The 14,050-nt window shown below is 32.9% G+C and overlaps 1 protein-coding gene across 1 annotated transcript; it reads left to right on the top strand.

Annotated features, from left to right (window-relative positions):
• Window positions 1–3,910: 3,910 nt before the first annotated feature.
• LOC143577711 (uncharacterized) lies at window positions 3,911–10,899 on the top strand. Its single transcript, XM_077061470.1, has 12 exons — window positions 3,911–4,208; window positions 4,601–4,678; window positions 4,891–5,036; window positions 5,492–5,567; window positions 6,695–6,762; window positions 6,882–7,119; window positions 7,801–7,926; window positions 8,054–8,163; window positions 8,240–8,293; window positions 9,440–9,523; window positions 10,424–10,587; window positions 10,752–10,899. Exons 1-12 carry the CDS (start codon window positions 3,911–3,913, stop codon window positions 10,897–10,899), a joined length of 1,590 nt encoding a protein of 529 aa, XP_076917585.1.
• Window positions 10,900–14,050: the final 3,151 nt, after the last annotated feature.

The raw sequence follows: 14,050 nt of genomic DNA, 5'->3' as shown, positions 1-14,050 counted from the left end.
AAAAAAAACCAACCAAAAGGTATGTAATATGATTCGCGGGTAATCTTTAATTTTTCAATCTTCATTTTAATTTCATTGTCAAATGTATTAACCAAATAAATGAAAGGAGTCTTGAAAGTTAAACACGGAGTGAATCTAACCTAACCAACCGCAACAAATCCTATGGAACCAAGTAACAAACCACGAATGTAAATAAAAACCAGGTGACAAGTGTATACACATATGATGAAATGAAGTTGGGTTTTGGTGAAATGGGGTCTGGTAGTGTGGTGTGTCACACCCCGACCAAAGGCGGCGGAACATGTCGAGGTGTAACGATTGCCCATAAGCACATGACACTAATTAAAGTGACAGTATTTAATAAACTCATTTCATTTCACAACATCTAAAATGTCACATAACAATTATCCATAAAATAACCATAAACAAGATATCACAAAATATGGCAAATTTGATATTGTTCATTTTTACTAATATCCTAAGGTCTTTGATGTCGTTTTCTTCACAATCATAAATCAACCAAGATGCAAACCTGCAACATTTCATAAAATAAAGTTTGTCAACACAAAGGTTGGTGAGCAATTCATAAGTTTAATCATATTAGTATATAATAAAGATAGCCACAAAACTTGCATACGAAACGACAAATAAAAGTGGCAATTTGGATAAATAGATATCGCTAAACACTTTAGCGACACCTAGCTATTAGGGGATGCCAAATAGTCTTGGATTTTATAGTTATCGTTAATTGCATTACGTTAACGACACCTTGCTATAAGGGGATGCCAAATAGTCTAGGATTTTATAGTTCCACCAACCAAAAGCGATAAACACATAGGCATATAAGCATAGAACACAAAATCGAGCAATTATTTAGGTACAGTATACAACTACGTTTATGGTTTAAGATTCAAATATAAAGCATTTTGTTGAATAAGTATGAAATGTCACCCCAAAAATAAAAGATGGAAAATAGGGTATGAAGTACTCACCTTCAAGTAGTAAACTTGAAAGATGATAATTTGGAGATTTGTCGGAACGACGAGTTTAACGCACAATGCCTAAAAAGAAAAGAAGTCTTGAATTTAGAAAGGTTGTCTTGAAGGTCTTTAAACAAAATAAATGTTGAGAAATGTAAATAATTAAAGTTCAAGGTTTAAAATGTAACTATTTAAGAATTTATAATAATAACCCTTTAAAAATGTAAGTTTGCTCGAAACCGGGTTAAAGTATCTAACCTTAATATTTACTCAACCTATGTTAAGTAATAAGGTGGGTAAAATGCAAGAATGCAAATCCCTTTACAATAAAGATACTAAAACGGGTTTTTTTATCGAGTGTTCGGGTTGTCGATTCGGGTCTTGATAATTGGTCAAACCCAAAGTCAACTTTCCAAAATATTGAATGTTATGAGATAACTCAATAAAATTTAATAAGACTTAACCAAGTATGTAGTTCTATTGTTTTAGAACTAACAACGCACGTTAAGCGAGTGTTTGGTTTTGTCGGTCCAAACTTTGTTATGAGATCAAGTTGGCTCCAACACATCCAAGTACTTAAGAAAATATTTAAAAATCAATTTGTAACTATTTTTAAAGAAATATACAAGTCTTGATGGCTAAAAAAAAACACACTTGTGTGTCTTAAGCGAGTAAGAATCGGTTTGGTTTCCACATATCCAAACACTAAAGAACTTGTATAATAATGTACAAATAAAAAAAATACTTTAAGTTTTACAACCAAAAGTTAACAATAAAGTCTTTAAACAAAAGTTCGGTTTTCGGTTTGGATCGTGTTTCGGGTTAAGACCGAGGTAAGATTCTACAAACCTATAACCATATAATTTGTAAAAATGATTTTAGAAACTTAGATCTAACAATAAGTATGTTAAACAATTATTTAACAAAACTAGTAACAAAGTTCGGTTTACGGTTTAGAGCTATTTACGGTTAAACCGAAGCATAGACTCTTAAAAACCCATAACCATGGAACTTGTAAACATGACCAACAAACTAAAATAAGCAAGATTAATATGTATGAACAAGTTATATAGATGTATATATATCAAGGATACGAAGTCCTCCATGAAGCCTTGCCTTATGAGGTCCGAAACCTCACCGACCGGAATCGGAGAAGTAACTACCAAAGGTAAACAAGGGTGTATATTATATATATGTTGCACAATCATAAACAAGTATTAATAAGGCTACATAAACTAATTAAGATGAAAGACTAAAAACCTTCAAGAACACTTAAGAAGATAACCTTGAATCTTTGATGTTTGAGAGAGGTTTTTTTTTGGAGGTGTAGCAAGGGAAAATGAAGAGGAGAGGTGGTGTATATATAGGGTGATGTTGGTGGTCAAATATGGGTGTGAGACACAAGAGTTTTTATGCAAAATGGATCAAGACAAAAACACAAAACAACAAAAAAAAATAATAAAAAAATAAAAAAATAAAATAAAAATAAAGGTAGGATGTTTTCAAGACCCAACAAGTGTGAAACAATATTGTAACATAAATCCATCATTTTGATTATAACATAAGCTTCAGTTTACAAATCGAGTCGGTTTACATAATAATAATAATAACAACAATAATAATGGAAGATCATAATAAATAATAATGATGCTCTAGCTATATAACTATAAAAATAATAATAATGAAAGAGTTGTATGAATGTGCGAACATAAACGAAAACCGAACCCGAGACCCGACTCGTCTAACAACCCGTGATCCGCCTCAAATAAAGGAATATGAGACGAAGATGAGCCGAACACGCGAACCCAAACTCGCTTAAGGAAACGTTAACTTGTAAATACGTTAAGAATGTGAAGTAATACAAATCAAGTGAATATAATATAAATACACACTAACAATAATTAAGATTAAGTAAATCAAATAAAATACGATCGGTATGAGATGGTTACATGTCGGTTCGGTTAACTTAAATGTTAACCCCGTTAACTCAAGAAAATAAACAATAAACAAATATAGAAAATTAATACGTGTGCATTGTTAAACAGTTAGCCGCGCACAACTTCGGAAGGGAATTACTATTAACGGTGAACGTAACAGGATCCAGGTGAGTTCTAGCCCCTTTTATGTGTTATGTTTTCGGGGCTGTGTGCATACTACGATGTGTTTAGTTTTATACACTTAACTTAAATGGTAAGTGTATATTCGATATATGTTTGCGTATGAATGTGAATGATATGGATTTATTAATTTACTATGCCCGTAGTTATAATTAAGTTTATTATAATTTAAGGATAAAGGTATGAAACGCACGACTGTATGATTGTATGTTTGAACAGTTAGTATAGGGCTGCGGACCCTACTAATATCTGCGAAGAATATAGGGTTGCGGACCCTACTAATATCTACAAAGAATAAAGGGTGGCGGACCCTAATAATATCTGCGAAGAATAAAGGGTGGCGGACCCTAATAATATATGCGAAGTTTATAGGACGAAAGGCTCGTTAAAATATAGAGGGGACGCGTAAGTATTAATTAAAGAAAGTCAGATAAAGTATGGAAGATTGTATGAATGTAGGTATGTATGTATGTACGAATGTATGTATACGTATCTTCGGATGCGTATTAATAGGTAAGCGGATGCAATGTATGTTAGTTAACTAGAACTCACTCAGCGTAGCTGACTTTAGTATGTACGCAGGTGAGTAGAAGGAGGCAGGTTGCTTAGAGTGGGACACGTGGCAGATAAATGAAGACTGGCATCAAAGAAAAGAAGAAAATGTTTTATGTTTGAGACTTATGTTATTTGTGTTTAAGACATGTAACATAAACAGAATAGATAATAAAAGTTGGTTGACCAATCACCGACACCACCAGTGACGGACGGACGGATTCCCCAACTCGTCTTCCTCTTGAGATCTGCAAGTAAGTAATGCCTCCAAGAACCCTAACCTCCTTGTTCGGACTCGGAGCACGAGAACCTCAGAACGACGACGTCCTGTGGCCGCAGCCGTCCTTGAAGTTAGAGGCTGATAAGAATGTGTACAGGCCAGGCGATCCGGTTACCATTACCGTTGAGATCCGTAATCCTCCCGCCGAGTCTTCCTTGTTACTTGATAAGTTAAGCTTTGAAGCCACAGGCATTGAGAAATTGGATACTCAGTGGTTCAACACGCACAAGCCCTTACCTAATTCCCCCGATTCTTCTAATCACAACAGGAGAAGAAGAGGTGAACTTTGCATTTCCATTAATAATAATATTAATTGCCTCATTTCTATATTATTGTACATTGTTGATCCATGAAAGTGCAAATCTGGTGATTTGAAGTGCTGAATACTCAAATGCCGCGGCCTATCCGTTTAGACACTATAAGACATGCCTAGCAAAAAAATACACTATGCAATTTTATACATTTTTAAAAGATTAAAATTATAAAACATATAACTGTCACGCTCAAACCACAAAAGCCAAGTGCTAAACAAGTCATTTTTATGTTTGATACTGTGTTAATTGCGTCGCCTATAACCTGTTAAACACGATAAGACATGATTTGCCAGCTTATGCGTCATTTTATTTCACAAATAAAGTTGAATATTAAATATCTGTTCCATCTCTTAACAGGTGAATATGTTTTCATGGATACTTCCGTTCCATCTGTGGTTTCTAATCAACTTCTGTCATCTGGGACAACAAGAACATGTAAGCCATATCTTAAAATCTTCAATTTTGTTCTATGTAACATGTCAGTTTTTCAACTCGGTTCAGTTAGTAATTATTACAAGTTTTCTAAATGTTTGAGAAATTGATTACCCAGCAACTTACATATTTACATTGTGAAGTTCTTCTTACTTGCATCTTCTTAGGAGGATAAAGTTGGTTTTAACACCGCAATTGACTTATGTTATATACAGATATATTGAAGATGAATCTGCCAACAGTCATACCTCCATCATACAGAGGATCTACTGTTCGGTACCTGTATCATGTAAAAAGTGTTTTGTCTGGAAAATACCTAAATATGGATGACGGGCGCCCACGCCACCAGCTCCCTGCCATAGTTTGTCTTTCAACTTATTATTTCTCCTGTATTTGTTTTCAAGAATGTTTTATATGTAGTTTGAACTTATGTTGGAAGTAAAGTTAGGGCAAAAGCAACTGTCAATATTGTAGACTCACTTGTTATATGTGAAACTGTTTGAGAAGACAACAATGGATGAAAGGTTATAGGAAACAGAAAAAAAAAGGCACTCTTATTAGTATAAATAAATGCATAGAGAGGAGAGTTATGCAATTTTTTTAAGATATAATTTGATTTGTGACAGTGTCCATCATGAAAACTTTTGATTGTATACACTCTAGCATGAAGAAAGCTACGATCTATTAGCCTATTAGGAATGATTATGTGTCATTGTACATGATATATTACTACATACAAGTGTCAATTCACATATAAATATATGCATTTGACAGAATGATAGTAAAGGTTTTGCTTCCATTTCTCTTTAATTGCAGGAAACTCGCCTGCCGTTGCAAATATGGGTCACTGAAAAGACAAATGGCTTGTTAAATGAAGAAACTGGAAGTAACGGTATCATTTTTATTTTTAATATCTTACTCGCATGTTGCTTGGTTTAGGGGTGTGTTTTTTAACCGTATCCGAATAACGAACCCGAATCGAAGCGACCTGAGACCTGAATAACCCGAACCGAATTCTCCCGAACCTATTAAGCTCCTAACCCGAATCCAAGAGAAAATATTCGGGTCGGTATTTGGGTTGAAATACCCAAATTCGGGTTGACCCGAATAACCCGAAGTATAATACATCGATGCATGTATCCCTAATTTTTATAGGGTAATTTAGCGGTAAAATAACACAGTGACCTTATGTATATTCAGTTCAAAAATTTAAATAGTATAGTATTTAAACCAATATGTATTGAGCATGTTTCTTCAATCTACACAAGTATTGATCCGCAGGCTACGACACTCCTTCATCCGATCTAATACATGCTTGTATGATAAATTTCATGTTTTGCTAAATAATATATGCTATTATTGAATATGGCTGTATATTATGGTCTTATAACGATTTGGAATACGGTTTTTTAATTTATGATATTGTCAAAGGTGGATATATTTTTTTAATTTGTTAAACCCGAAACCAACCCGAATTAACCCGACCCGTTCAACCCGAAACCGGAACAAACCGAACTTATTTGGGTCGGTTCTTGGGTCAATTTGTTTTGAGCTCAAACCCGAACAACCCGACCCAAACAACCCGAAACCCGAATAAATAACCCGAAGAACACCCCTAGCTTGGTTGATGCCTGAGCTTTATCTTTAATTTCTTTAATTTCTTTAATTTAAGTTTTATTAATTTTAAGCTAGGATCTCTAACAGCTTCGAGCGTTGTGTAAACTGTGTAAGGGCCAGTCATCTTAACACTTTTGCTGATAAGTATTGGGTGATGAATGTTAGTAGGCGTTATATATGTCCGCTAATTAACTTCTTAGATATTAAATTATTAATGAAAGGCATTTATAAGTATGATAACCCTTATGCCTTGGGTGGCTATTGCCTGATAAATATGTATGATAAGGCTGGTTGTTTTTGTAAGTAACAAAGTTAATGTCTTAGATAAATTAAATTTTGATTGACCCCATTTCTAATAGAATAATTTAATTTAAACAAGATAAGATGTTTCAAACGTTTTAGGTATTGTTCCCGCTACACCTATTCTTTTGGATGTTTATTGGAAAGATATGGATGCTGAATCTGAGTGGGTAAGCTGCAGAAACCATCTGTTATAACGTGTTTTCATTGTTAATTATTTGTTGTTATTATTGCTACTACTACTATTATTATTATTATTATTATTCCTCACAGTTGTAGTTCTGTGCAGGCTAGGGCTAACGAAACTTTTGATGGGGTAGAGGAAGATTATGAAAGTCAAAAGGATGACGTGTCATCTGTGTCTTCCTACAATCCAAGGGGAAGTTTACAGAAAGCATTCGGTAGTCAACTGTCTTTGCAATCATCTAGTAAGGATGTACCTTACCATGACCAAAAGTCAACTGTATCTTCATATATGGCACTCCCTCAAGTCTCCGCAGCTGAAGTACTATATGGTTCTAGTGAGGGTAAGCAAAATTTCAGTGCTTAGTTTATATGTTTATGTCTAAAGTTAAAAACTTTTTTTTTTTCAGTTTTAGTTGCCAATTTACTTATGACATGGTGCCGTTGTCAGTGTTCCTTTGTACGTCAGAATCTTGTTAGTCAATTTGAGGAGTATTTTTAAAACTTAAAAGAAGTGTTCATTAATGGGTTTAAGTGACTGCTTTTGATATTTCTATTAAAGACTTGTGATAAATAGAAGGCTTAAATGCTTAATACCATAAAAAACTGCGGTACTTTCTTATTTTTCATGAGAAAGTCCATCAATCTTTATATTGGTATATTAAAGTCTCTCAACTTTAAACTAATTGCTGTATAAACTTTTCTAAAGTGCATATACCTTTGAAATAAGTAAAAAGCGTTTCTTTCTTTAGTTGCAGTATCGGAATATCCTCTTAATTCAACTGAAAAGATATAATAATTAACTCTTAAATTGCTTAACCAAGATGGTATAGTTTTTTTTGGCAAAACTTTTGCATGACACTGTATCAAAGTTTGATCAATTTAAGAGTTAATCAGTCATTATATTAAAAAAAGGTTTGCAGATATGTGCATTTTTAAATAAGAAAAGTATATTGGTTTATATGATATTAACCCTAAATAAAACTTGAAACTTAATGAGTAATGGCACTTTGTTTTCCAAGCAGATATATTATCTGCTCGAAGATCGTCAGCAATAGTCTCTCCAAATCAGCAGCCAAGTTCAAGATCTCTCTCCAGGGAAGATGATTCAAAATCCTCAAGTGCCACAAAAACAGCAGAACATGTTGCATGTAAGTCATACTCTTTCTTATTCTTTAAAAATCATCTGGTTTATATTTTGCCATCATATTATTAATGCAATAACAGGGTTCATAATATTTACCTCAAACATTAAGTTGTCACTAATGTTCTCTGCAGCAGAAGGTTTCATTCGAGGAAGAAAATCGTACAACATTAGGCTAGATGACCAGGTTCTATTAAGATTCTCACCCACGAAACCTGAGTCAACTTATTACTTTGGTGATATGGTAAAATCTCAAAATATCTCGGTTGGTATATGCTTTTGTTGATTGATTTAGTAACACACATATGTACTGATTACAGATAGGTGGAACTCTTACTTTTTTTCATGAGGAAGGCAGCCGAAGATGCCTTGAGGTATTTACATATTTGAGATATTTTTATTTGAAATTATGTACGGTTGGAAATATATGCGGGTTTGGCTTGGGTGACTTGAAAAATGGTTGTAAATGAACCATACATTCAGTGAACAGTTTATTTTATAAACGAACGAACTTAAACAAAAAATTTTGTTCATCTAGTTTCATGATCGTTTGTTTACGTTCGTGAACTGTTTGTTTATACTTTTAACAAATGAACATAAACGAAAACGGACTTGTTCAGTTTCTTAATGAACAAACACGAACAAGTAAACCATGCTCGTTTAGTTGTTTGTTTTTGATCGTTTTTTTGGTTAAAATTAAACGAATGAATGTTCTGTTTGTGACTTTGTGTTCATTTGGTTTGTTTTCAAGCGTAGTTGCTAGGCTCATAAATGAACCGAGCGAACACGAACGGAGCATATTCGTGTTTGTTTATTTAACTTTAACTGAACAAGTGCTTGAAAACGAGCAATTAAGCAAACATAGTTTTCTTTTTCATGTTTGTTTCGCAACGAATGAAACATACATGACCGAACATAGATGAACTTAATTGAACGTAAACCAATTAAAATTAAAGGTGGACATCAATTTGTTAGTCTAAAAAATTAATAAAAGGAAACTAAATTGTAATGGGTGATATTTATTCTCATTAAATTAGACTAAATCTTAATGGACCTAAAAGATTTAATTGAATATATGCACGAACAAACTTAAACAAACATAATAGAAAAAACATAAATGAACGTTCACGGACATAAATGAACACACAAGATATCTTTCATGTTTGTTCGATTAAATAAATGAACAAAAGATGTTCATATTTGTTCGTTTGCTAAAAAAAATTAGCATAAACGAACTTCCCGCTGATTGATTGATGATTGTTCACTGAAAGTTCAGTTTGTTTACATGCCTACTAGTTGCAAAAGTTGTATTATTTTAGTTAAAATATACTTTTTGAATAAGATGGTATAGGTGGTTTTATGCATTAGAAGTACACTTTGGCTGGCTTTTAAACCGTTCGACCGATTTTTTTAAGCTAGCTCTTTTGGTTTTGCCTGTTCGGCTCGTTATGGAGAAGTCATGATCCAAATCCACCTATTCATAGATAATGAGTTTCAATCTTTTTATTTGTCTGTTTCAGCTATCTGTAACCTTGGAGTTGTTGGAGACTATCAGTCGTCGATCTGCACATCCATCTCGAAGACATTCCCCAACAATCACCAAGGTTTATAATCTAAATCTTAAAACTGAAATAACTTTTAGCATGGTATCTAACTTTTTACCGACACTTTTAATGTTGGCGATTGTCATGTTTATATATTCTTTATTATATTTGGAAAACTATTTTCCATCATGATTGGTTTAAAAGTGCTACTTATGTTTTATTGAATTTAGATATGCAAAAGTTGTAACTCTATAGTTCTCCTTCGTTTAGTATTAAATTAATATTTTGTACATGAACCATGAACATATCTTACACTCGGGTCAACCTCAATCATAGTGTTAGCACCCACTCTCACTTGTACCACCTTTATATGTTCCTTTGTGATCTTTGAGTTCATATTTACCAAATAAAGTATATTCCTGTAAATCTCATTTCATTTCAAACAAACTTAGGATTCAAGTTAAGGAAGTTCGTTTTAAAATACCAGCTTTGCAATTTATTATGTTTCAGAAAATCAATAATTTTTTTAATTTCTGCTTCAATAGGGGTAACATTGATTTTTGTCGAAAACAACTTTGTGTTTGATTTGTTCATCTTTGTGTTCTTTTTGGTTCAGTTGAGCTGATTTATGCATTATGTTATATTTGGTGTTGCACTTGTACTTTAAACTATTATACTTGTATGCTTTCATGTAGTCAATGTTAAAAGAAAAAGAAAACATAAATCCAATGTTAAGAAATTAATATTATGATTTTTAGTTAAATGGATAATGTAAATGGGTTAATACTTTTCAATATTATGCCTATACCGAAGCTAGCTCAATCTTTTAAACCATTAAACAAGCTTTATTCGATTGCACAAGTAGGTTAAACCAGCCTTTTTGCTGGAGGGAAGTTGCCAGCATAAGCATTTTGAACGTGAAGCTTATTATACTTAATATTTTTGGGTGAATATGCGCAGATCCAAAGTGACCACCATGAGGTTGTTGCAGATTTGGTGCAAACAAGTTTTCTGTTTTCAGTTCCAATGGATGGGCCTATGTCTTTTTCCACTAGACATGTTTCTGTGCAATGGGTGCTTCGGTTTGAGTTTTTTATCACTCCAAAGAATGTAGATTGGACCAGGTACGTCATTACATACTAATTGGCATACCTCATAACGTTGTAACTGTTAGTTGGGTGTGGTCAACCCAAACACTTTTTGTTCATTTAGTTTATTTGGAGTTAAATGTTTACATATTAGACTTATTCATGGCTTTCTAAGCACTTTGTAGATTTTTTGATGACAGATATGAGCATCCTCTTTTAATAGAGGGAAGAGACAAATTTGAATGGGTTCTTCCAATAACAGTGCATGCACCTCCATTCACGACAACCGTGTCTCATAGTAGAACTGAAAAGCCGGCTCCTATAGAACCGTTGTGGGACCGTCCTTGATGGTAATTATCAGCAACTATATCTTTACTAAAGAGAGTGGGTAAACTAACCAATGCTGCAGAAATTTTTAAAAAGCAAAAATTATAGTTTGCATGTTCCGGTTTTGCTCTCTTATTTCCACACAGCTTTTGGTTATGTAAAGACTATTTACACTTTTTCCTCTCGTCTTTACTCGCGCATTTCTTTTAATCTCAATCCAAGTATGATTTCAAAAAATCAGTACTTGTTGAATTTGCAACGATATGGGGACAACTTTTTTACTTATGAGCGAGGCGATTTGGGTAAGTATCTATGTCAAACAGGTAAAAGAATTATTAGCTTTAAAGAAAATGGGTCAAATGAGTTGAATTTTCGTGAAAAAGTGTTTCAGGCGAGACCAACCAGATTAAACCTGTTTTGGCCTGTACAAAATTAATCTTTACACGTGTTTTAACTTTTTACCGGCACTCAAGTTTTGTAATGGTATGCACATACATGTAATGTTTATACATTTACGTTTTTGCATTCTGCAGTAGCATAACCGAGTAGTTGCTAAGGTCACATACAAGATGATGAAGTCCAGCTAGGCTTCGCCTGGAAATACCGAAAGGCTCGGTTATGGATTAGTTGTAAGGTTACTTTTATCGGGTTTTTGCAGACTAAACGGATGATATATATATTTTTTTCATACATACTGCTCACTACAGCTGTAAACATTTTGCCATACCTCATTTGGATCAGTTTTTTAAAGATTATTCATTATTATTTTTCTTGTTACAAGACTTGCACGAACATAGTTCCTTTCATAGGTATAAAAGTTGTCTCACGGGATGTTCTTGCATCACTAGGGATTGTAGTTAGACAACCCGATTAGCTCACAGCAATGTTTAGTTCTACTATCTTGGTTTGATTATACCATTCAGCATACGATTTATATGCTTAGTATATATATGACTCGTATACTGAAATCTCTGATTCAACATTTTAAGATGTCAATTCGCATCGGATGTAATGTGATACAGGCCATATAGCTTATATAAAGAAAAATATGCATCGCCTTAAATATATACAAATCGTATTCCAACTTTTTTGTAAAACTGATAAACCAGTCGTATTGAAAGGACACACTTCATATAATATAACTTATGAATCATCTAAAGTGCATACTAGTTGTATTACCACTTTTGTGTAAAGTTTATAAACAAGTCGTATAGGATGTACACGCTATACGGTTTGCATACCTTATTTACCACTATAAAACTAAACTATGTTATTGACCCGTGCACGACATGAATGGAAATATAGAAATCGTCAAGTAAACACATATATAATTTTAAGCGACAAGTTATTTTTTAATATATGTTTGAGACATCAACGTGATTTTTAATTTCAATTCATATTCATACGCAAATAAAGTATTGAAATACATAAACTTACAAAGAATGACTTTACACAGTAAATGTTTACGAAAAAAATTTAAAACTTTAAAACATAAACTTTAAAAAATAATATTAAAAGAAAGCAAACAAATTTCACTAACATTAGTCTGGAAAGCAAGCAAATAAGAAAATAAGCACCCAGGAAAGATTCCCGATAAGCATCCAAGAATGATTCGGGCTTCTTTTCTTCCTGGACCGGGAACAGAGTTGATGACATAATCATTCATACACCAATCTAACAGACATAGTAATTAACTGACTACAAAAATTGTTTTTACATTTCATGCGAAAAGTCTTGCACCCTAATAAACTGAAGCGCGTGCAAAGCGCATTTAAGAACCAGAACCAAACCGAAACCTTTTTAAAATGACATGTTTTGACCAGAATCAAATCGTTACGTTTTGAGAATGACCCATTTAAACCCGAACCAAATCAATATTTTCTAAAATTGATCTGTTATGACCCGAACCAAATCGATACGATTTTAAAAAGACCCGTTGAAACCCGAACGAAATCGATACCATTTTATATTTACTCATTGACTTGAACTAAACTGATACCCTTTTAAAATGACTCATTTTGACCCAAGCAAAAAAAAAATCTAAACATTTCTAAAATGACCAATTTTCACAATTGAAAATTGAAATAACACATTTGAAGACTAAGAAGAACAATGAAGGGTAATACATATAACATTCTTAGCTTTTGAAATCCTTTCTACCAAACGCGAATTTATTATTACAGGTTATGAAGATCCAAAAAAATATAAAGCTTCAATGACTTCAGCCCACTTGAAAGTTGAAACTCATGTGAATATTTCACTTAATTTGTGAACTTTTCATATTCTTTCATTTTTCAATAGACGCTAAAACAGAACACCAAACAAACTAAATACAAATTGAAACGAACTAAATTAAAAAAAAACCAAAACCAAAACCAAAAACCGAAAACCTAAATAAAACCAAATACCAATAAAACTAAAACAAAAACCCAAATGAAACTGTAAAACTAAAACTGTAAATCTGAAACCGAACCAAAAACAAAAACTGTAAAAACCAAAACGAAAAATTGAATAAAGTTAAACCCACCTAAAACAAAACTAAAAAAAAAAAATTGAACCGAAACGAAATAAATTTATAAAGACTAAAACTGAACAAAAACCAAAAACCAAAATGAAACCAAAATAAAAAAATAACTACCATGAAACTTTGAACAAAGAAAAACCCAAACTCATTAAGGAACACATGTATTATTAATAGTATATAGTAGTAATGTAATTAAGTTAAATGTAATTTAATATAATTTTGAATTATTTTATTAGCAAAAATTTACGAGAATACAAATTATTTATGGTAAGAGCTATTGATAACTAGAAGTAAGAACCTCAAGACACAAGGCGAGCCTCGGCTTGGAAATCTTCTAAACCTCAAGTAACTAGGCCTTCTAGACTTGAGAGAACCCTCAAACAACCCACCAGAAAATAAAAAAAGAAAAGACTTAAAAGGGTTTTTAGAGAGAGAAAGTAGAGAGAGGCTAAAGAGAAATATATAATAAGAAGATTTTATTTCTTTCCAAGGATGATCTACAAACAAGGGGGAACCCTCCTTTTATAGGCCCAGGACGGGTTTTCGTGACATCATCGCTTACATCACACTAGCCAATTACGTCATAGCTTACATCACACTAGATATTACATTATTGCTTATATTACACAAATATTAAAACATTAAACA

The sequence above is a fragment of the Bidens hawaiensis genome, unplaced genomic scaffold (assembly GCF_021521415.1).
Source record: "Bidens hawaiensis isolate Kalapana, Puna unplaced genomic scaffold, B.hawaiensis_p1.1 tig00028773_1, whole genome shotgun sequence".
Taxonomy (NCBI): Eukaryota; Viridiplantae; Streptophyta; class Magnoliopsida; order Asterales; family Asteraceae; genus Bidens; species Bidens hawaiensis.
Note: the sequence above shows the minus strand (reverse complement) of the source record. Positions and strands in the feature narration are given on the sequence as shown.